Here is a 24,179-nt window from a genome sequence, read left to right as displayed (position 1 = left end):
CATTATTCATTGGGGAAAAGGAATTTGTAAAAAAAACTAACAAACAAACAAATAATACATAAACAAGGGAATATTTCTTTAATGTAGTTGAGGTGGGTCTTTTATTTTGAAATTCAGCAGCCTGCACAAACCGGACGTTCTTCACATGTAAACCGTGGCATGTGTGTGTAGCGAGTGTTCTGCAGGTGTTTTATTCAGGAGGAATTAAAGTGCTTCTTCACTGAAAAGGTAACATATATATGTTTGAGTAGCTGTTAGTTCGCTGTTTTTCTCTGTACATGTACAGTTGCTGTACAGTAACTGGCCTGACAGCGCTTTCTGTTGACTGGACTGAATAACGAAACCTCACTGTTCCTCAGGTTTTGGGGATGATACGACGTCCCAAGCCCACCGACTCCGAGTCGGATCTGCTTCAGGAGCAGCAGAGGTTTTTATCCTCGGGGGGTCAGTCAGCGGTCAATATAGTCCGGAGACCCGATAAACGGCGAGGGGCCAAAGCTGATGGTGACGGAGAGGAACCTCAGGAGAGCCAGAGAGATGTGGTGACCATACCAGGTACCACTGTCTTTAAAAGGCCAACTATCCAAATATAGAAACATTTCTATCATAAATGACTCATTATCTATAGATATATGTGAAAAATCTTTATTTCTGATCAGTTCATCATAAAAACAACAACAACAACATCAGACAGCTGTGGCTTAGTTTTCACAAACGGACTTGAGTAAGGCGGTGTGTGTTTACCCGTGAAACTGGATGGTTTAGAAAGTTGGGGCATCAGTGTTATTGCTCAATCTAGCATCACTCTAGTAAAGCTTAAAGCTTAAGCCACAGACTTCCTCTGTGTGACATGTGCCTGCTACAGCTTATGCACAGCATTTTCCCTGTGAAACAACTGCGAAAGTTGACCTATAGCTACTTGAAATCTTGAAAGTTCTACAGGCATTCGCACACAGTAATTCATCTAATGTGTACACAGTGTTCTCTTGTCTGTTTTCCACCCCCCCCCCTTTCCCCCATCATTGATTTTCTGGGTTATGGTTGTTTAAAGTCAATATATACCAATAACTGTGCCCACAGGGACGGATTGTGGTCTTAATAGTGCAAGTTTCTGATCCTCAAGGAGAAAAAATGCCCTGAAAACTGAGACTAAACAGTAGTCATTTTCTTTCAAGCCCAACAAGGTCATCAAGTAACACATGGAAGTTTTGAGGGGCTTGAGAACAGTTTTTAAATGAATTATTAATTAATTTAATTAATTAATTATTAAATTAATAAGCATTTGATTTCATTTGATTGTCCTGATGCTTTGAGACACCTTCAGTTAGTCTGTTCTTAGGCCTTCCAATGTTCTGGTAGTCAGAGGCCCCTGGGTACTGGCCCCACTGATCCAAAGTGGCCAATGTTTGGAAGGAATATAAGGCAGTGAATCTGCAATTATTATAGCAACTCTTCCGATTCTAAAGAAGTCCAAATCTTTACATGTTACAGTGCTTACCTGGCCAACTGCTTTGTTTAACAGATCTTCCTGATGAGCTTCCCACCCTGACCCCGGCCCCTCCCAAGAAGTCTCGTTTCAAAAAGGAGCGAGTGCGGTTTGAGGATGAAGATGCAGAAGAGCTGCTGGACAGACACGACACTCACATCAGCGCCGTCCTCTCCAGGATTGTTGTGAGCTGACTAAAATGTTACAGAAGACTCACTGACTGTTTCTTAGTGCAAGATTTTTGTTCTGTTCAACACCCAATTATCCCCCCTAGGAGAGAGACACAAGTGCAGTGCCAGTGTCATTCCCAACTTTCACAAGCACAGCTTTCCCCAAAGTCCTGCATCGATCCACAGCAGAGAAACAGGTGAGGGTTCAGCCGACTTAAAAACCTTCACAGTCACATGTGATTGATGGTAGGATTTTAGGACATTACTTGTTTCATTTTGGGTCTGCATTTCATTAGTGTTGGAATTGTCCTTGTGTTTGTGAACAGGCAACGGCACCAGGAGGCAGAAAAAGTATTTTTGCACGTCAGATTGCTGCACAGAATGCCAAAGCAGGAGGTGGCGATGCAAAGAACGATCTCAACAGCACTCCTCAGGGCTTCAGAGCCAGTCCTGCTGTCCCAGGTAAATGTTTTTATTCTTCCTCTGTGAAAGAGTTGACTATTATAATTGTAATTATTATTATTGTAATAATTATAATTATAACAGCAAGCCAAGCATGGCTAAATATCAGTTCTTAAAGTACCCCATCACCCTACCCTAAAATTCATAGCAGTAAGTCAAGTGATATTTAGCAAGTAAAACAATTTACAGCCATGTCACGAAGCAGCTTTACAGTAATCCAGAACAAAACAAATAAACATGTAACCACAAGTGAGCAAGCCAAAGGTCGCCATGGCAGGGGAAACCCTCCTTAAAGCTGGAGTAAGAAACCTTGGGGATACCACAAAAAGGGACCTCTGGTCAAAACTGCTTATATATGACTTATAAATGGTGAAACATCACATTAAAACCACAGGTTTATTTTTGTGCTCAGGTTTTCTGATATAATCATCTGTAATGGTAATACTAATAAAAGTAATAATGGATAGAAGTAGTAGTAGTAATATTAATAATAGTAGCAATCATAAAATTAATAGTCAAGTTATGGAGGGTGAGCAGCTGGTCTAAGGTGGGTAACATGAGACCTTGGCAAGGGGGGGGGGGGGGGGTTGGGGTGGAATTAGTTCTGATTGGATTTATAGAGTACAGAGAATGTGAACATTGTCAGAGTATATAATGACTGCAGCACATCTAACTATAATGGCTTAACTAAAAAGAGAGAGCCAGAAGGTAACACAGACATAAGAACTTCAGCAACAACACCAAGAATCAACAATTGTAAGCTATAGCTGAGGCATCCACAAACCGCGATGTGAACCCTGAACCCTGAGTTTGTGTACTTTTAAAACCCTAATATTTAGACATGCTGTATCTGAGACTTTTTCTCTTCTTCCATAGGTGCTGCTTTTGGCCCCTTGCTGGTGTCGGGTCAGGGCCTAGGCCCAGACAGTGCTGTGGAAACTCTTAGGATCCACCAGGAGAACCAGACGAGGCTACAGAACATGTCCCAGAGCGAGATTGTGGAGGAACAGAAGAAGTTGTTGGCTCAGCTAGGTGATGCTGACATCCTTGTTTTCCTCCCAGTTCATTCATTTCTGAGAAGGAGGGCCAACCTACCCACCCAAATAGAGCAAGGACAGTAGATGTGAAAGGTGCTCTCCTGGACTCCCAGCAACAGATACTTGACCTCCCGATGATGGAACAAATGCTTAGTTAAATTCAGTTATCAATTCTAAAGCTATTGTGTAGCCATTTAGTTTGGGAGTGGAGTGCCACGGGGATCTGCCTATGAAAGTGGTGTAAATTAGAATAGTATTAAAGGGTTCAAGAGCTTAATACAGTCTGACTGATCTCTGATCATTCAGCTGTTGGTTTTCTATAAAACACATTTTGAAATCAGTGCTGTGTTTCTGAGATAATTTTATTTCTAATCAGCCATCATACAAGGGTAAAGATGTAGCGGGAGTGTTTTTCCCTACATGATTTTTGGGCCTTGAGCAAAAACAGCAGAAAACTGAAAAGTAACATGGTCAAAACACATGCAGTTTTCATGTCGCACTGGATTGGGTGAGGACATTCCTATTTTATAACCTTTTTAAGCATTACTAGCATGACGTGCAATTTGTTCAGTGCACACAACTATGCACAGAAGTGTGTGCAACTTTTTTTGTCTAGGTATATATATTTAATTTCATCAGCCATTTTACTATTTCAGATCCAAGACTTGTGGACTTCGTGAGGTCACGGAAAGCTCAGCAAGCATCGTCTTCAGGGCAGCCTCCGCTCCAGAGAGAAGCGTGTCCTGAACAGACTATCCCTGAAGGTAAATCTGCAGAGGATCACAGTACAGAGCCAGAACTGGACACTCAAGAGGTTACAATGGATGCAGATGAAGAGGATGAGACTGCACCTGAAGTACAGCCTCCAATCAATGGTGAGCAGTGGTTTAACCTCTTGAACTCTACCTTAGTCCTGAGGTTTTACTGAATCACACAACATGCCAGCAGACCAGCTTTTTGAAGTAACAGGAGAAAACAGGTGGTGGTGCAAAGACTGTGTTCTGAGCCAGAAATACAACAGCAACAATAATTCTTGAAGGGAGATGACACCCTGGCATCCAGTCTTGGCTTGTTAGGGTTGATGGAGAAACAGTCTGAGAGGCTTCCAGTTTTGGAGTCAAATCAGGACAGCCGGATAAAGGCAATGAGGTGGAGGGAGGCTGTAACTCTAAATAAACACTGTGTATATACCTGGTTTTGGCCTTTTAAAGTCTCTGGAAAAACGGTACATATTAAACATTTTATGATAGAAAAATTACGTTTTATATTAAGCAACTAGTAAACATTGGATAAAAAAAAACAAGAAATAAGGGGAACACTTCCTGCAAACCACTGATCAAACCTTCATTTGAATGATATTGAGAGATGGAGGTAATAGCTAAGTGAACAAAACAGGAAATATCCACAACATATTTGGTGAATGTAATTAATATTATACACATTAGGAAATGTCAGGAAAAAGTTGACACACCCATTTGCTGGTATTTTCCACTTTGGCTAAAATGACTCCTGTCTCTGGGATAAGATTTTATTATTATTAATTTTTTTAGATTCCTCTATGGTGATTTCACATTCTTCAACAATCAAGACAAGCAAAGACTAAATGTCTGAGGAATAAATCAGAGAGGCTCCTCCAGAATCATCTTTAACCATGTTCTAATCACCTGCAGCTGATGTGCTGCACCTGATTCTAATTGTAGACATTTTAAGTAGTGATAAATGTGTGGGTGTTCTTCCTTACAAGAAACTTACAATTCATACTTACATTACATTTTACTAATATTTTCTTCCGTTTAGTTTTAGTTATTTGTTTAGTTATTACCTAATTATCTCTCAGTATTGTTCAAATGTTCATATGTTTAAAGGTGGACAAAGAGTTTCATGGGGTGTCCTGGGGATTTTATTTTTTTTTTTCATTCTATCTTTTTTTTCTTCTTTTTTTTTTTTTTCTTCTTTTAAATAAGCATGCCTGTATGGGCATATGTACAAGAAAACACACACATAATGCTGGCGTGAAAGGTTGGAGACATGATCTGATCTGATCAGATGTGTGTTTGTGTTAGCTTAACCATTTCCAGATATCTCCTTAAGAAAGACCATTCTTTATAGTTCCCATCCACTACCTAGTTTTTCTAATCCACATAATCTCAACCCTGACAATTTGTGTTTTCTCTGCTGTAACGCACCCACAGGATGGTCTGGTTGATTAACTGCTTAGTTGGTTCAGGTGCCTTGGGAGCTAATAAATCAGTTAAACATACAGGGCTGGAGACACTCTGTACCAGGGTTGGAACCATTGATCTAATCAGTCCTTCATTAAAGTAAATCAGGTGAGCTAATTCTGGTGGAATTGACTGAATCCATACAGTGACTGAAGCGCTCAGGCAAGTCAGGACGACGTCTAACGTACACATGACTCGCTTTACTGACTACTTTCTAATGTTTTATGTGTATTTGTATGTATTTTAAAGACATATAGTCTTTTGTTTTTTGAGGAAAATCCCACTTGCTGTCAAGATAAATAGCTTTAACAATCTTCACGGCTGACGAAGACCTTTGCACGGTACTGTTCACACAGCAGCTGCAGCGAAAGCTGGTGAAACTTGCCTTCCACAGCACTGTCTCAGCTCCAGTGCACATGGCTGATTGCCAGACTTTTTTTGCCCATACGACTAAGCTAACTGCATGTTTGCACTAATGTCCATTTGGCAGAGAGCATCCGGCTGAGCTGCAGGTTTAGGACACCAGCGTAGTCTTGTCGATTTCAATTAGGCTGATTAGCACAAGCTAGCCAAAGCAACCCCCCCCCCATTTATCTTAACAGTAAAGATAAAATATGTGAGCATCTGCTATAATATGAGTGGTTCAAATGGAGAATCATGGCTCTTTAGTTCTTCTATCAATTTTACTTGTTTTTGTTGATAAAATTACTTCTTTTCATGATATATCATCATAACATGACAGTCCCTAATATGACAGTATAATGCAATTTGATGTTCTGATATGATTGTTTACGCAGAGGAGGAGATGCCAGTCAAACCACAGAAGGAGTGGCTTCACATGGACAAGCTGGAGCCGGAGAAACTAGAATGGATGAGGGATTTACCCGCCCCGAGGAGGCAGAGCACCAAAAAGGTATAGAGTAATTTTGGGAAGGATTAAACTAGAATTTTTAGGGGACTAAGTAGAGATGGAAGGATCGATTGACTATGTATCTGTATTGGCCAGTTTTCAGCCCAGACATGTGGTTTAGATTATGTTATTAAGATTATTAGATTAGATAATTTAGATAATCGTGTTATTTAGATTATGTAATCCATATTTTGCTAGTTGCTGCAGCTCTGCGTGAGGTCACAGGATGCTGCCGTTCCTCATTCAACCGCTAGATGGCAATACAGGCCTCACTCATGGCTGCAGAAACGCATTAATGGCATTGTTGAAATCTCCTCCAAGTGCTGAGTTGCCAAAATGTCCAGTCTAAATGTCATTATTTGACTCAAACTTGCATATTTATAGAATGTGTTGCACTACCCCTGCCTCGTGGGGGAAGCAGAGTAAAGACTTCTACCACCACTAGCCAGATACCACTCTCAAGAGTACATCGCTTAACCCAGTACAGTGAGTGTCCGAATACACTGAGCTCCACGGTGCAGTTCTGTACAGGAAGTTAAGACTCTCTCAGCTCCTGCTTGGAGTTCGGCTGCATCTTAAATGTGGTTGATTCGAAAATGCAAAGTATGTTTCATCATGAGAGACAATCAACGTGAGATTACAGAAGCCCTGCCTTGCATGATGCATTACTAAGTCTACCTGGAAAGGTTAATGTGGCATCCAGCCCCGCCCTCAATTGGTATTGATGATGGGCCTATCAGTCTGAAAGATGATTGGCAAATGGTATCAGCCCCAAAAACTCTGATGAACTCTAGTACTTCGTCATTACCCTGTTTTAGTTAGCTTCAGTACCTGCCTTTAACCTGAGGGATGAAGCAGAATATGAAATGTTGAATAGCACCGTTAACTTGCAGTAAGACTCCCCTCAAAGACTTGTTTTATGTGTGTATTGAATGAATAGGCCATGCAGGCTCGTTTTGACTTTTCTGGGACAGTTATCCCCCCCACAGAAGATTTGCCCACTCATCTTGGCCTGCATCACCATGGGGAGGAGCCAGAGGTCAGTTGGTTGAAATGATTCTTGTTTTTCCTTTTTTTCATGTTTTCTGGTCAAACATGGCTTTTGATTAAGTTCATCTGTTGTTTACGTGTTTATTTATCACGTTTATTTATAGCATTTGTTAGATGTTTGTTGGATATACACTGATTCTAATCGTTTGCTCTTTTTTATCTATCTCGCTCAATTTCTGTCTCTCTTTGTGTTTAAGCTGGCAGGATACTCGTTACACGAGCTTTTTCTCCTCTCTCGCAGTCAGCTGACCCAGCAGCGGAGCCTGGCCCTCAACACTTTGGCCCACATCTTGTCAAAGGTAAATCGATGAAGTTGGTTCAGGAAGTTTAAAATAAATTGCCCACCACTTCTGCAGCAATTAACAGACTGGACAAAATGTGGAGGAGCTTGGGGGTGGGGACGGGGACTGAGAATCAGCATCTTCCTGCTTCATTTGAGGAATCCAGCACTGGATGCAAGCCGAGTTACTTAGTGTTTAAAGTTCAGCACTTATTCGATACTACAGGTTACCAAACAATGCAGTACTCTTAGTTTGAGTGCTATTAATACATTTACATCTTAACCTTGAATCTGCTTGTTAGTTAGCAAGTGCATTGAATAAATGCTTCTTAACGCTCCACAAAGACCTGACAAAATTCAAAGTTTAACGAGTGAAATAAACCATTCAGTGACTGGTTACATTTTTAATATTTCATTATTATCATCTTCCCCCTCACTTCCTCCCTCTCATATTCCACCTTTGCTACTGTTTGCTACTGTTTTACCAGGCCCGTGCTGGGGTGTACTCTTGTACTCTGAAGGGCAGTGTGCTGGCCTCTCTGCTGGATGCCGGACTCCTCTTCCTCTTGCGCTTCTCACTGGATGACAGTGTGGAAGGGGTCATGTCAGCAGCAGTGCATGCACTGCGAGCGCTGCTGGTTTCCCCTGAAGATGAGGTGAGAAACAAGTAACAGTGACACAACTTGTTTAAAATTTTAATTGGCTTACTTTTTATTTGTTGTTGTTCTTTATTTTTTATTAATATTATTTTCCATTTACCAAACACTCCCCAATATTCCAACCCTACCCACACCCCCATATTGGCACCACAGGACACCTAAAAAAAGCTTCAACACAGCACATTTTAACAAATAAAAGGGGACTTATGGCAGTTAAGCCAGTCAACCATATTGTAGCATCTTTTTGTATACTCCCATGATGTAGCATCTTGAATGCCTCTTACAGATAAAATTCAGAGTCCATAGGGAGGTGATTAGCTTGACATTTAAGATGTAAAATATCTCCTGGACCTGGATAGCATCTCACCACCAACCATTTTACATTAAGCAAGGTAACAATTATTCACAGATGAGAGCATTTGGCTCGCAAATAGGTTTTATATGCATGATTGAAAGAGAGGAGGAAACAGGCATGAAGTACACCAGAATAATTTGACAAAAAAACATGGCGTTCTTGCCTTTTAATTGGAACCCACCTCCCCTTTTATAATCAAAATGTCTGTATTGTTGATGTAATTTATAGTGATTTATGTGATTTATAGTGTTTTGGTGTAGAGAAACTACTGTCTCAAACTAGAAATCTCAATATATGTCCCATTTTATTTGCTATGCAAAATAACGTTTGAACCACATGTGTTAGAGGGTTTTATAACACTCATAAGCAGTAAATTGTGCTAAATCTGGGGAAAAAGTCTATATGTACTTTTCTTTGTGATTGTTTTTTTTATTATGTTCCCTGAAAACTACTGTAAAGCATATTTGTAACCATATACTGTAATAACTGCTTCAGATGTGTGGTTTCTGTAAACTTTCATTCCATAAGCTTCTATAGAATGGCATGTTTTCATCAAACCACTCTGAATGGAATTTGTTTTACGTATAAATGCAGACATTTTAAAGACACTGCATGTATAAAAAGAGACAGTAAAGGTCAGGTATTAAATTGCTTTCATGCCTTGCAGGAATGTCTGGACAGCATGTTCTCCTGGCTGATGGGCATGGCAGCTTTCCCTCTGTTGCCTTCTACCCAAGATGAGGAAGATGAGGAGGATGAAGGCCTAGATGAGTCAATGAAGGAAACAGCTCAAGAGAAAGAGCTGAGAAAGCCAGATCATGATGTTGCTAGAGCAGACGTAATCAAGGTGAGGAAACTCTGGTTAACGGCTTTTATTTAATGAAGGTTGTAGATTAAAAAATCGGTTCCCATTTCAGTGGTCATGCCTATCATTTATCCTTGTTGATAGGGGTTGTTGAAGATGCAGCTTCTGCAGCGGCTGCGGTACATTCTTGAGGTTGTACGACCTGCACCCCGTGTTGTCCTCGATGTTCTGGAGATTTTGATTCGAGTTGCTCGCCACTCAACCTCTGCAGCCACACAGGTATGCTATCTGGCGTGTGCTTCAGCATCTGTCACAGCCTCCTGTCATTGTCACCTAGGCATTACATGGGCATCGACATTGATTGGTCTGTATAAGGGTGTGCATCTGACATTAGTGTGTTGTCAGTTTTCAGTTTCAATTAAATACTTCTATTATTACTACTATATTGTCTCCTTCACTCCTCATGCGCTACCACAGCTCATTTTTCTTCCTTTATTGTTTAATGGGTAACGATAACCTTTACACTACAAGATAAACGGACTACAAATCTGTATTTTACACAAGGCTTTAAGCTCTTCAGCCCTCTTATCATATGATCAAAACTTTATGGGTGCAAGATTTGAGGGAATTTCTGTTGTTATTGTTTAACATACTATTATCCAGGAATGGGAAATATGGTAAAAATATTAGATCATAATATTTGAAGACATTTTCACAATACACAACATTAACTGCAATATATATGATCGCAAACAAAAAGCATTAGTGACCTCAGATTCTTAAAAAACTACTATTCACATACTCTCCCGTTTGGAGTACAGTGATTTTTATTCAAACAGTGCTGCACTTCATCTAGTTACACTATTTGCAATAAAACATGCAGTTGATCAGTGGTGTTTAAGCACTGGCGATATCCTCGTTATGCTTAAAAAAGCATATTTTGTATCAAGATACGATAAAATATTGTCATATTGCCCACTCCTACTATTATACTACAGTTATGGATGTTTGGATTTGTTCATACAGGAATCAGCGGTTAGAGCGCCGGGATATCGATAACAGGGTTGTGGGTTCGATTCCCGGGCTCGGCAAGCTGCCACTGTTGGGCCCTTGAGCAAGGCCCTTTACCCTCTCTGCTCCCCGGGCGCTGGAGTTGGCTGCCCACCGCTCTGGGTGTGTGTGTGTGTGTGTGTGTACTCACTGCCCCTAACACGTGTGTGTGAGTGTGTGTTCACTACCAGATGGGTTAAATGCGGAGGACACATTTCGCTGTACTGTGTACACTGTACAGTGACAAATACGTGCACCTTTACCTTTACCAAGTGTTTGGACTAATGAAAAATCTAAAAAAAAAATGTCATTTGTTGTATCTAACTATTCAGACTCCTCTCTGGTTGCTACTTCTAGGTCCTTGATTGCCCTCGGCTTATGGAGACTGTGATGTCAGAGTTCCTGCCTTGCTCCTGGGCTCCACCCACCTCGCCAGCTCCACCTTCTTTATATGGGTTGCCTGTTTCCACAGCGATGAAGCTCCTCCGAGTTTTGGCGAGTGCTGGAAGACACACCTGTGCTAGAATAGTAAGTACTGACTGTACTGATGAAGACACCAGTATATGAAGCCTGATATTATGTCCAGCACATAGCCGTGGTGCAGATGGTTAGATTCTGACCGGTGTTTGTCTCAGCTAAACTCTCTAGGTGGAAGGGAGCGTCTGTCTCGGCTCTTGGCTGCAGAACCCTCAGAGCTGCTGTTGGAACCAGGGGAGGCCATTTGCTGCAGCACAGAGGCACTGAGGCTATGGGCAGTGGCTGCCAGCTATGGGCAGGCCTGCAACCTGTACACGTGAGCATGCAGGCTCAGTTCCCTTTTAGAAAAGGAGTAGTGAAGAAAAATTCTCCCCAGTTGTCTCTTTACTCACTGTCTCTCACTGTTTCTGTCTCATTATCTCTCAACCTCCCCCTCTCCAACCTCCCCATTTACTGTCTCTCTCTGTCTATACTCACTGTCTTGCTGTCCCTCACTGTCTGCCTCATTATTCTCTCTCTTTTTTTCTCTTTCTCACTACCTCTGTCACTCACTGTCACTCTTGCTGTGTGTGTGTTTGCAGAGATCTTTACCCAGTGCTAGTGAAGACGTTGCAGGCCGCACACAAACCCAGCGCTCCATCAGAGCCTCTCCTGGTGTTGGAGCATCACAGAGTCCAAGCACTGCTGGTCCTGCTCACACAGGTCACCCACACCGCTGGCTGCCACCAAGAACTGCAGAGTGGTCTGCTGAAGTGAGTGTTACACAGTGCATGCTTCACAAGTCTTCAGGGGGAATGGAGAGGCTGTGCAGATACGTTCTTGACCATGATATTTCTGCATTCACAAATACACACAGATAAGTGTGTTATCCGAATTGGAAGCCTTTAATAATATTCTTGTGACAGTTCCCAGGGTACAGAGAGTCTTCCCCCTCCTCCAGTGATGTGGAGTCACGTCACCGGCTTGCAGGCTACTTTAATTGGCTTACTGAAAGGCTGTGTGAGGGCGCTGGATGACCCAAGTCAAAAGTCAAGCACACTTGCCCTGCTGCCAGCCTACCTTATCTACATGGGAGCGTTTTACTCACAGCTCAGAGTGCAGGTACGTGCTCCTAAGACACATGTGCTCTTTTGTGCTATTTATCTGGAGCTATTTAGCCAGTGTTCTCACTGAAATGTGAGCGTACAGCCCTCTGTTTATAAAAAAAATTAAAAATAAAAAAGGTCAGAAGGTATATTCCTAAATCGAGACAGGTGTGTTGGGACTGAACTCTCAGGACTGCAGATGACCATGACAAGTGTTGATCACCTGCTCTGACATACTGGTCGAAGTATATCAAGTTGGAGAGAAATAAATTGTGCTGCTGTGTGCTTTCGCAGAACTCTTTTCAGCCTGTGCAGTGTCTACTGGAGCTAGAGTCCTTGACCTTAGAAGTGCTCCTCCCGCTCATCTCTCACCAGGCTGTACGGAGCATTACTGAAAGCCTCAGGTATTTAAATTCTTTCATTTTTACAGTTCGGGTTAAACAGTCCTTATTTAGAGATGAGGCATATCTCATCTCTAAATAAGCCCTGGTCCTAAAGTACCTGCTTCAACACCTTTGAGCCAACAAATCATCTAAGTAATAAATACTTTCTGAAATCCTGAATTCTCCAGGACCAGGGCTGGGATCAACTGCTATACCCATAAGATTGTGACCGTGAAGTACTACTTTGTTCATTTGTATTGTTGCAACTAACTGATACAGTGTGTTAATGATGTTACAGGTCCAGCTCAGTGATTTGTAAGCCTGTGTTGAGCACTCCTGGTCCAGAGGTTGTCCCCAGCCTGCCGGGCTTAGGTTGCTTTAGGTTAAAAGCCAACCACAGCCTGGCTGGACCTGGCTCTCCTCTTCCTCTGTATACTGCTCTTTTCTACCTGCTGGACATCCTCACCACCATCCATCGAGGCCTGACTAAGCAAGTATGTTTGTTTTGTAAATGCTAGGTGTTCAGTAATTCATGAAGGGGACATTTGCTGAGCTGAAGATGGTGTTTTAGTCTGTAACAAAAAAAAAATCACCACAGTTGTGTACTTTTAAATGTCAAACACAAACTAGAAGGGCTGCCGCATGCTGCCGCTTTGACAATCAAACTTGCATCACCATGTTCTGGCAGCGTTTTAGGGATGCGCTGTATATTGTGGAAAGTTGTACTCTGAAAGTTCGAATATCACAAGGTTGGACTGTGCTAGCCGTGAACCAGCCTTAGCAAATCTCAACTTGTTAAACTCTAGAATATTAGTTTAGGGACTGCTTTCTTCAAAGCTTTATAACTGTGTTTAACACTTTTCCCTATTAAGTGCTGTAATGAGTATTTGTAATGTGTAAGGGTTTATTAGCTGATTCATACAGGATAAAGTGTCTGTCTGTAATTATCCAGAAATACCATGACCCGAATATAGATGTCAGCATTACGCGGCAGACGCCACACTTAAAAGCATTATTGCATTACTGCAGTAAGCACTGAGATTAATAAACTGTGGATGATGTGTGCTGCCATCTTGTGGCTAAAAGACACCCATGCAGTGTGCTTTGGTGTGAAGAGCATTAACTCGCTTGGACGATGTTGATTTCTATCTCTGTAGTTCAGCTCCCTCCTCCTCTCTGACGCTGTGCTGCTGTACTTAAAGTCCTGTGTTGGAGCGATGCCCTCTGTGTCTCACACCAGTGCTTGGCTTTTGCGCCATGAACACCACCTACTCTATTTGATCCTGAGGCTGGCTCGTAGACTGGTACGTCTACACTGTATTTAAAGCAGCCACTCTATGAAATACATCAGCACCCATTAAGCCAACTTTAAAAATCTGCATTGATAAATTTGTGTGTTTTTTGAGTTTTTCATTTTAAGTAAGTACTTGTTTTTCACACTAGTTCAGAAGAGAGAAACTCATTTTGGATGAAAGTCATTTATGCTTTCTGAGCATATTTTAATGTCAGACTAACTTGAGTTCTCCATTGTGAAATGGATTTAGGTTCCTGTTGACCCAGAAGTGGCCAAAAATGCTCCCCTGTTCCATCAAGTGGCCTTGGCCCTGCTGTCCTGGCTGCTGCCTGGAAGTGAATATCTGGCGCATGAGCTCCTGTCCACCATGATCTTCCATCATGAGCTCTTTCCGTGAGTCTTATTTGGAGTTTCAGTGACTTCATTTTGTCATTTCATTATTTGTCTTCTAAAGCAGATGTCTATAAGCACCACAAGTAAACAAACATGCCTTAAACACGTTAATAAGATAGTTAGCTAGTATGCAAAATGCTTAATAATACCCCATAAGGCTTCTATAATCAGGTGAACACACTATCCAATTACAACAGTTTTACTGCTGAGGAATACTGACCAAATCTGAGATGATGCAGATTTAGAGTTTTTATGGATGTAGGAGGAATCAAGGCTTTCACATGCCTGAACACACTAGTTATCAAACTAATGAAGATTGATTGTTATCCTTGTTACTTAAGGATTCATTAGTATGTAGTAATATGTGTATGCAGTGTGTTTTAGAAGGTCTAGAAATATAATCACAGTATGGAATATTGTCTATACTGTGAAGGCCTAACCTGTTTGGTAAATTTGTAATGGTATGTTATGGTAAATCCTGCCAACCTCTTGAATTTCCATTTTAAGCAAAAATACCTTGCTCTAGTATTATGTTGCTGAGGATTGTGATCTGCTGGAGTCAGTACTCTTACATTACAAGAGGGATTCTTAACAGTCTTCTTTGTTTTCTGAATTATAACGTGTTGCAGTTGCACTCTTTAGAAAGGTTTTTTTTTTCTTTAGTAAAGGTAGTGGTACAGTAAAGAACCATGGCAGCCATTTAGAGGAGCTTGTTTCATGGATGTAAAGCTCACTTGACTGCAGATGTTGACACTGGTGTTCCAGCAGCTTCGAGTTTAAGGCAGGCCTGTGTCTTAGTGATCCTAGGGTTGTTACTTACCATACAAACCCAGTTTTCTCTCAGCTAAGGGTGACATTTCAGATCTTCTTCCAGACCTTGTTAAAGTGGCTACACCACCCACTAAATTGTACTTTTAATCTGTGGTTGTTTAGAAATGGCTCCAAGAGACATTCCTGAGTTGTGTAAATCTTTCAACATCCCTGTCAGGTCTGCACTGAGCTCCTTAGACTTTCCTGTTATACTGTGTGTTGGTCAGTCAAATTAGTGCTGTCACACAAAGCCTTTTTTATGTTGGCACAGAGAAGCTACTTGCTGTAGTCAATCCTGATCACTAGTCTTGGCAAGTTCTGAGTCATTCTGCCTCAGAAAAGAACAATTTTGCGTATTTAATTTGCCGTATGTAAATTTTGGACCACAACTGTACATACAGATTTATTCCAGACCCCTCAAAGCAGGCTGCCTACATCTATAGAGCACTACTCTATAGTCCCCTTTCTGTTTCATACAGGAACAGAGACGCCATTGGTCCACTGTTTCCTTTTTTTTCGTTCCCATCCTCATCTTGGATATCTTTGAAAAGACCATATATTTTTCTGGTCCGACTAAACTTGATGAGCTTGATTGTTCACCTTTCACTCTATACTGTATCTTTCTGTATGCCAGTCTTGGCCTTTGTAACACTGGGGAATTGAAGCGTGTCCAGTATGTAGTTTAATGGGATATGGTTTAGATTTCGTTACTAAAAAAATGTTTATTGAACTGTGGACAAGAGAACCAGCCTGTGGTGCATAAATCTGGACTCATTTTCAAACAGACGCTCTGGTTTTAATCTGCTTAAATGAAACATGATTCAGGTTTGGGCAAAGTTTGTTCACGAGCTGTGGCCTTTGATCCAAACATTTTTACTAGGCATTTGTGTGTACTCGCAGGTATTGGTCTGGAATACCTGAAACAGCCGTTAATCTTTATGCCAGTTTCCAGTTTAGCTCCAAGTTCACGGCCGGCTTCTTTCGCTTTCATGGATCCATTTGTTATTGTGGCTTTGAGGAAGCAGATGTTGGGGTTTCTGCTGTTGTTGCGTAGTATCTTCACAAGAGGGTAGCAAAACAAGCCATGTCTTTCTGTGAGGTTTTTATCTTCTTGGAGAGCTTACACAGAGAGAGTGTATTTATTGCTGGTAGTTAAGGACACTGCTATGCAGCTTTGAGGCACTCTGTTCTGGAGAGCTGACTGCAAGTCAATAAAATATACAGGTTTGACAAGCCGTTTAAAACATGACTTATCCACACTGTCTATATTGTCTAATGCAGTTCTCAGACTCAGGTTCTTAAGGACACTCCAGATGGTCCAGATTTTTGTTTTAACAACATTTACAACATATCGGCACGGAGCTGAAAAAAAAAACCCAAAAGTGGTCCCTCTGGGGGGTCCCCGAGGACAGGGTTTCAAAGGATGCAGTCTAGTAAATACCCGTCAGTTTCAGTTCGGGGTTAGATACAGCACCTTAGACACTGAAGTAAATAGTGTAAAACCATTTATCTGGACAATGCATTTTGTGCTGCTCATAGAAACAGTACATTACAACCTTACAATAAATAAAAACAAACAAACGTAAAATTAACTAAAATTAACAGGTAAGTGGTGTCACAACCTGATTTGCATCCCCTGCCCAATTAGTGCCAAGCATGCAAGCTCATGTGCAGTGCCAAGTCCACAGTGGTGGTGTTGCTGCACTTGCTTGCTAACTCTCCATCCCTACTCTTGGCTGGCTAGAGAGCCAGCGCTAAGAGACATCCTGAGCTTTCTGGCTTAACTTATGAGAGATATATATATAGATATAAGTGTCTGGCTGGCTAACGTAAGCTAATCTACACTGAACCACCAAAAATAGACCAAAAAGAAATATAAATACTACTGTCATACTGTTATATGTAGCTCCCCCTAGCACTGGCAATACAGCAATATGGCCTGTGCCACATTTACCCTGTAGCAGTGATTGTAGTGTGTTGCCAGTGTCTTGCTTTTTCAAACTGTGCTATTCATTCTGTGCAGGGAGGGTGGTAGCGGTGGTCCAGAAGCAGCTTCTCTGGCAGAACTGAAGCTTCAGGAGAAGTCCACCCCTCCATCTGGCCTGGGCCCTCTTCTTCGAGACTCTCTCTCTCACCTCCCCTCCATCCGGGGCTGCTACCTCACCCATCTCGCCCACCTGGAACCTGCTGTGCTGTCCTCCCGCGACCGGCACCTTGGCCGCAACCCATGGCTATCTTCTCAGCTTCTCCCTGAACTCACTGGTCCCTCGCTGCCCTCGGATTGGTCCTTCTTACCTTTGATCAGCCTGTATGAGCGGACAGGGGTATCTGAGGACGGAGGGCTGCGGGCAGGCTCGCTCCCTGTGGGCTCTTTGCAATCGGTCACTCACTGCTTGCAGTGGCTGCTGCTTCTAGAGAACTGGAGAGAGCAGGCGCTTAAACCGGTGGCCCCCGTGGCTAAGCTAGCCCGCCTGGCCTGTGTCTTCCTCTGCTCCAGCGACCTCTTCCTGGAGCGGCCCGTACAGGAGCTTACCTGGGCGCTGTTCCGGAGGCTCACGGGGCCAACCAGCCTGCAGGCCCTGGACCTGGGCACACCACCCCCAGGCCTGGCCTCCTTCCACGACTTATACTCGGCCCTGCTGGCCCAGTTTGAGGCTGTGTCATTTGGAGACCCCCTCTTCGGATGCTTTGTTCTGCTACCCCTGCAGAGGCGTTACAGTACCACCATGAAGCTGGCCGTGTTCGGCGAACACGTGGGAATACTGCGTTCACTTGGTGTCTCACTACAGCAAGTAAGGGAGCTTGAGTGAAGGTTTTTTGTTCATTTATTCCTTATACACTAATCAGCCATAACATTAAAACCATTGATATGAAGCGACTTTAACATAGGTCCGATTGTGATGGCTAAATGACTGGGACAGATCTCCAAAACATCAGGTCTTGTGGGGTATTTCCTGTATGCAGTAGTCAGTACCTACCAAAAGTGCTCCAAGGAAGGACAACCGGTGAACCAGCAATGGGGTCATAGGCGCCCAAGGTTCATTGATGCCTGTGGATATCAAAGGCTAGTTTGTTTGGTTCGATCACACAGAAGAGCTACTGTAGCACAGACTGCTACATAAGTTATGCTGCCTATGTCTTGTGGAGTTGATGGGTTAGAGCTGTTTTAGCAGCCCAAGTGGGGCCTGCACAGGCGGTTTTAATGTTATGGCTGATTAATATATGCGATGGGTATTTACGACTAAGCAGCAAAGTTGTTGACCATATGTTTGCTGGAAGTATTAACCTTAATTAAGCTTGGTTTTGCATTGTGAGAGAGGTCAACAACTTCGCTGCTTAGTCGTTTGCATGCTTGACAATCTGTGACAATCCAGCTTGTTCTGCCGATCATCATGTAGCTAGGGCATTAGCTTGAGACAATTTTATAGCACAATCACGTATGGTTAGTACTTTACATCAGGGCACTGAATTAAATTCATTAGTTAAATTGAATATAATCAGAATAAATTATATAATGATGATAAATTATAATAATTCTATATAATGTAATCAAAACAAATGATGATTTTTTATACACCCCAAGTTTTGGGGAGCATTTTGGTGTTTGAGTAGTTTAAGCATGAACTTACCATGTGCTTCTTAATACAAAAATATTATATCAGTATACAAAATATGAAAAAGTAGTTATTGTGCCATCTCTACACCAAAACGAGTATCTTCTTAATGAGTGTACAGCGGAGATCATGAGTGTTGTGGGAAACTATTGAACACTTCATTGTGGCCATATAAAACTGTAATATATATATATATATATATATATATATATATATATATATATATATATATATATATATATATATATATATATATACATCAATATGTGCATATACATTATAAACATATCTATAATATAATCTATAATATTATAAAATATATCTATAAAGTACAAAAATTCTATTCTATTATGCAGTTTAAATAATGTCTGTAGAAAATGGAAAAAATGAATAATCCCTCATCCAAACACCTAAATTGGATGTGGATGCGTTTGTTGTTTTTCTTTATAAAGTAACAGCAGGTTTATGGCCTTTAATTTAAATCCAGCATCAACAAACCAACCTCATCTATTATCTTTTTATGGCCCAAACAAAAGAAAAGGTATAATTTTAAAATTTGCAAATTTAATAAAGGTAATATACTGATTTTACATTAGTTGAGAAAGATCAAAGACTTGTTTTGGCGTTACCCCATTCAGCCCCTGATGTAATAATGAACAGCTCCTCTTGATCCCGTGGATACACTCTAACCAACCGCTGCTTAAATAGGTGGGAAACAAGCATCAGACCGCAGCATTATTTCTAAACAGAATGAAATGAGATGTTCTTACTGGTGTGTGTTCTCCCTGCTCAGCTGCCCATTGCTCTGGAGAACTTCACTTCCCCACCAGAAGACTCCCTGCCTCTCCTGCGGCTCTATTTCCGTGCCTTAGTCACCGGAGCTCTGAGGAGGAGCTGGTGTCCTGTGCTCTACGTGGTGGCTGTGGCCCATCTCAACGCCTTTATCTTCTCACAAGATGAAGTACCACAGGTATGCAATAAAGATGTAACGTATCTGACAATTCAAAAGCTTTATTTTGCCCGAAATATTCTAACAGTGGCATGCAAGTGTTTGGGCTTCTCTGGTCAAATTTTCTGTTTCTGTAAATAGTGAGTAGAAAATGAGATTAGTAAATTAGTAAAGTTTTGGACAGGTGTACAAAGAAAAGGGGTGCAAAAATGATAGGAGCACCACACAAACATTTGGGCAGTTAGTTAGTTTGGTAACTTGTCATAGTTAAGCTTGTTCACAGTCATAGTTAAGAAAGATGATGCTACTCACGGAAATGATGCAAATTCCAAAGCTTAAACCTTGTCCCGAAAGTCAGCAGCTCTAAGCAGCTGCCTAGCACTGATGCCCACAAAGCAGAAGGAGGCTATTAGAAGGTAAAGTATTCTAAATAAGAAATGGCAGTTAACAGAAATGGTAGAGATCAAAAGGGTCTGGAATACCAAGTAAGATTTTTGAGATAACTGCTTGTAGGATGTCTAGAAAGGCAAATCAATACCTCTATTTGACTGCCAAAGACCTTCATTCAGTCTTCAGAAGAAGACCTTCCCTTACAATATCATAGGTTTTCAAAGGGACATTTAAACAAATCACATCCTGTAATCTGATGAATTTTAAATAGAAATTTTTGGCCACATCAAAGGTATGTTTGGATCAAAAGGGTGCGAAGGTTGTTGAAAAGAACACCTCTCCAACTGTTAAGCACTTGGGTGGATCGATCAGGCCTTGTGTTGCAGCCAGTGACGGGGAAATACCAGCATGTTTGGGTGCAAATATCGAAGCCTTTTACAAGGAAGAATGCGTGAAAGTCCCCCCAAAACAAGAACCGAAAGACTCTTAGCTGGCAATATAAAACTCTTAGCTGATGCAATATACACACTTACAATCTGTGATACTTGTCAAAGGGTTACTACAAAGTACCAAGCAGGCTGCCCTACATTGCCTTTTGGGCCCTTTTCATTTTCAGTTAATATTAAAACTAGTGTTGCATGATACTGATACCATATCGCCATTGGGGCTGATACTGGCACTTGCACACAGCATCAGCAATGGAGAGCATCGATATCAAGAAGCGTTTTTTCTTTTTATTTATTTTTTTACCTTTTTCTTTTTTTAACACACAGAACATTATTTTGCATACTTTATGACTGCTAAACAGACACTTAATAGAACATTTATTGCGCTTTTTGTTTCTGACACCAAAAGTTGAGTTTACGCAGCTTGTTTTAAGGCCACACAAGACGTTTAGTACTTTTTACATAGAGACGTGTACCTGAATGTGATATTGCTGCATAAGCACTTTTTGTTTCTAAACTAGAATTTGTTTTAACAGTTAAAAAGCTGTTTGGTCACTTTAAGCCATAAACTCAAGTTTATGCTTCCCTACCTGCACATGTTTCTGCATTGTGGCAATTTTTGTTGTTCATAGCGCTGAAACTTTTGAAATGTGCTGAAATTGAACCAGTAAATGCTGTTCTTTTTAGGCAAATTATATTTTATTTAGGATAAGATATAAAAAAATACAACCTATAAATATAGAGCATGTCATACAATATATATAAACATCTACAAAATACACATCCTTTACAGAGAACAATAACATTTTTTTTTCTTCTGAATTTAATATCTTGGGGTACCATGAAATGTGGCAGCTAGAACAGTTATGGGATCTGACTCCACTGCTTTCAACTGCTCTTCAACCAGTGTTTCTAATCTCTTCCCTTTATGTGCGTCACATACACTTGAGTCGCAACACTCATCATAACGCCCCGTCACACATGATCTTTACAATGCATGCGATTAAGTTTGAGTTTCCTGACTACTAAACCTGCAACGTAAAGGCTAAAAAAGGTTACACTGAAAAATTAACATTGAAACCGGTTACAGGTCCAGGTTCTGAGAGGACAGCCACCTGTCCGCCTGTTAGTGGCTTTGGTTGTGATGATGATGATTTGTCAGCTTACTTTCACCTAGACAATTAATAAACTGTATCATTTGAACAGGGCCGTTCAAGCATTTGCATATGACTGTACATTCGAGGTCAATGCAGCTGAATCGCCAGCTACAGATTAATGCTTTTTGACACCCATAGTATGTGTGTGTTATGTGTTTTGGCCTGGTTCCAATCTAAATGAACTTCTCCTTTTTCACTCCTCTACTGGTAAATCTGTGGTCCTGGAGAAATGTCTGCTGAATTTTGAAAAACTGTGGGAAGATGTCAGTAATAATTTGAGCAGTATGAAAGTGAAAAGTTGAGGTGAACTACGCTGACACTTCCAATGCAAGCTGCTAAGAGATATCTTAATTTTTTGTTGGAATTGAGCCATGGATACTCCTGGGTCTCTTTCTAAACACTATTGAAATATTGTAGAGCCTTGAATGGAGCCGTCAGCTATACCTGACCCTGTTCTGTCACCAGTGAACAACGACTTGTCAGGAAGCAAGTCCAGGTGAAAATGACAGAATGAGAAGCTTTTCAGTGCTCTCAGACAAATTTCATCCTGTCGTGATGAATGCATGGCTTGACTGCCTGAAGCAAAGTGAGAGAGCTGGTTATTCTGTAAGGGTGTTCTGTAGGGAATTTGAGCTGTCTTCAAACACTCATGGCTGGTTGTGTTGTGGAATCCAGAAAGAGGTGTGAAATATGCACATTATTAGTAGGCACATGCTGGGTCCACCTTCAGCTGTTCTTACTGTTCTTTGAGTTATGGCTGGATGGCTCAATGATCTTCTTATGCTGTTTTCCTGTAGGAGGTAGAAGTTTCACGTCGGAGCCTGCTGAGAAAGACTTACTACCTAACAGATGAGGTATGGATGATTTACTTGTGAAGCTATACGTGTACGCCTCTCTCCCTCCCACCCTCAGTCTCTAACATGAGAGTGGTGTTCTCTTCTGGTCCAGGTGTTAAGGAGCCACCTGCTGCTCTACCGCCTTCCCCAGCAGCACAATCAACTGGGCTTCACCGTCTATGAGCAGCTGCCGCCCCTCCGCGCCTGCAGGCTCCACACTGTAGCAGGAACTGGGGAAAGCAACGATGAAGACAGGTGAATCTGGACGGTCTTGGGCATGTTGGAAAGTCCCATCTGTTCTGTACCTGGAGCAGATCCACAGCCTTCGACATGCCACGAGAACTTGGGATTAGACTGTGAAGTACGTTTTTTTTGTAAGAATGTTTGGAGAGAAGGTTAAGGTCAATTTTTTTCCAGGGCATATCTTCAAGAAAATGGATCTTGACCAATGCATCTCTGATAAATCTCCAGCATACTGAAGAGCTCAAGTGGTCCCTGTTGATATGAAGTCCATATGAAGACGATCCAGAACGCAATTAAAGGTGGCTCACTACGAAATATTTTACGATTCACAGACAATTTTGAACTGGAGGAGATCTTCAGAAAAAGTCAGCGATTGAGAGGTGAGGCAGATTTCCCAAGGAGGAGCCAAAAGATGACAGTTTCCCCAGGACAGACAGATGGTGTTGATAAAGCTTTGAATAGAAAATGTTCTATTTTTTTTTTTTTTTTTCGGCTAATGCCGAATTTTTTTGGAGAGGCACGGTCGACATGCCTTCCTCATCCCATTGCTGGTTAGAATGTGGCTGTGAAGTAAACACCCCAAACACTTATACTGAAAATTCTACCCCACTGTGGGGTCTAGACCATCGTCTGAGAAAAGACAAATGTGGAAAGTTCCTATAAGCCACCACACACAGAAGGATTCTTTTCTGGCTTTTTTTTTTTTAATCATGGCTTGTGTCTATAGAACCAAAAAGAATGCAATAAAGCCAGGTTGACCAGCTCATGTTAGCCCACAAGCAAGGATTTAAGTTTTTGTTCTCCGTGGGTTGTTGTCCAGTGTATTTTTCTATTGTCTCAGAATGTTTACCGGCCTTAAGAGACCTATGGTTTTGTTCCCAGTCCGGAGGTTTGGATGACATTTCGAGTTCAATGCTCTGAGATTTTGAAGAGGTAAACATGCTTCTGCAGTAGATTATATTATATTATATTATATTATCAATTATATTGATACTAATTGAATCTGAACATTTGGAGCTCATTCATTGCTTCTTCAGTAACTGTCTCTACTGTCCAGAGAAGGCTTTCTACTAGACTTTGGAGCATTGCTTTGAGAATTTGTATGGATAGAGAACACCGTTTCACTGCTCCACAGCTCAATCCTAGGGGGCTTTATAACCCTCTTGCCCACACCTGGCATTAGGCATGGTGCCAATAAGTTTATGTTTATCTGCTCCAGAGCGTCCCATTCTATTGGCACTACTTCTCTACAGGGACAAGGCAAGCTGTGTGTGTGCATTCAGCAATGAGAGCAACTTAAAGCAGCTGAATGCATTCATTAGAAGGGTTGTCCGCAAACATTTTGTTCATACTGATGGGCCCGCAGGTGTTTCTGATACTTTAAGAAGCTTATCTGAACTTTAATACAGCTTAATACAACATTTTAATAAATGGTATTTATTAAATAAGGAATTAATGTAAAACCCTGTATAATAATGTAAAGGTTATTCCAAGTAATTCTAGAGCATTTCTATTGGTCTATCCATCCAGAATTATATTTACACATTTATACGGAGCAGCTATGGGCTTCAAACTAAAATCATTGGACTGCAGCGTTGAGCGTTTCTTTTTTGTTT

General features: G+C 41.4%; 1 protein-coding gene across 1 annotated transcript; it reads left to right on the top strand.

The window, feature by feature from the left end:
* The first annotated feature begins 141 nt into the window (after positions 1 to 141).
* Positions 142 to 23,329, top strand: rpap1 (RNA polymerase II associated protein 1). The gene is made up of 25 exons (XM_072689705.1): positions 142 to 228; positions 360 to 555; positions 1,523 to 1,671; positions 1,761 to 1,853; positions 1,983 to 2,118; positions 2,995 to 3,150; positions 3,812 to 4,030; positions 6,175 to 6,290; positions 7,228 to 7,326; positions 7,535 to 7,636; positions 8,106 to 8,273; positions 9,299 to 9,478; positions 9,581 to 9,715; positions 10,844 to 11,014; positions 11,122 to 11,279; positions 11,545 to 11,715; positions 11,869 to 12,064; positions 12,343 to 12,452; positions 12,730 to 12,925; positions 13,589 to 13,735; positions 13,976 to 14,118; positions 16,952 to 17,720; positions 19,336 to 19,512; positions 22,282 to 22,338; positions 22,433 to 23,329. Exons 2-25 carry the CDS (start codon positions 369 to 371, stop codon positions 22,577 to 22,579), a joined length of 4,182 nt encoding a protein of 1,393 aa, XP_072545806.1. The 5' UTR covers positions 142 to 228; positions 360 to 368; the 3' UTR covers positions 22,580 to 23,329.
* The last annotated feature ends 850 nt before the right edge of the window (positions 23,330 to 24,179 follow it).

The sequence above is a fragment of the Salminus brasiliensis genome, chromosome 10, assembly GCF_030463535.1.
Source record: "Salminus brasiliensis chromosome 10, fSalBra1.hap2, whole genome shotgun sequence".
NCBI classification, from domain to species: Eukaryota; Metazoa; Chordata; class Actinopteri; order Characiformes; family Bryconidae; genus Salminus; species Salminus brasiliensis.
Note: the sequence above shows the minus strand (reverse complement) of the source record. Positions and strands in the feature narration are given on the sequence as shown.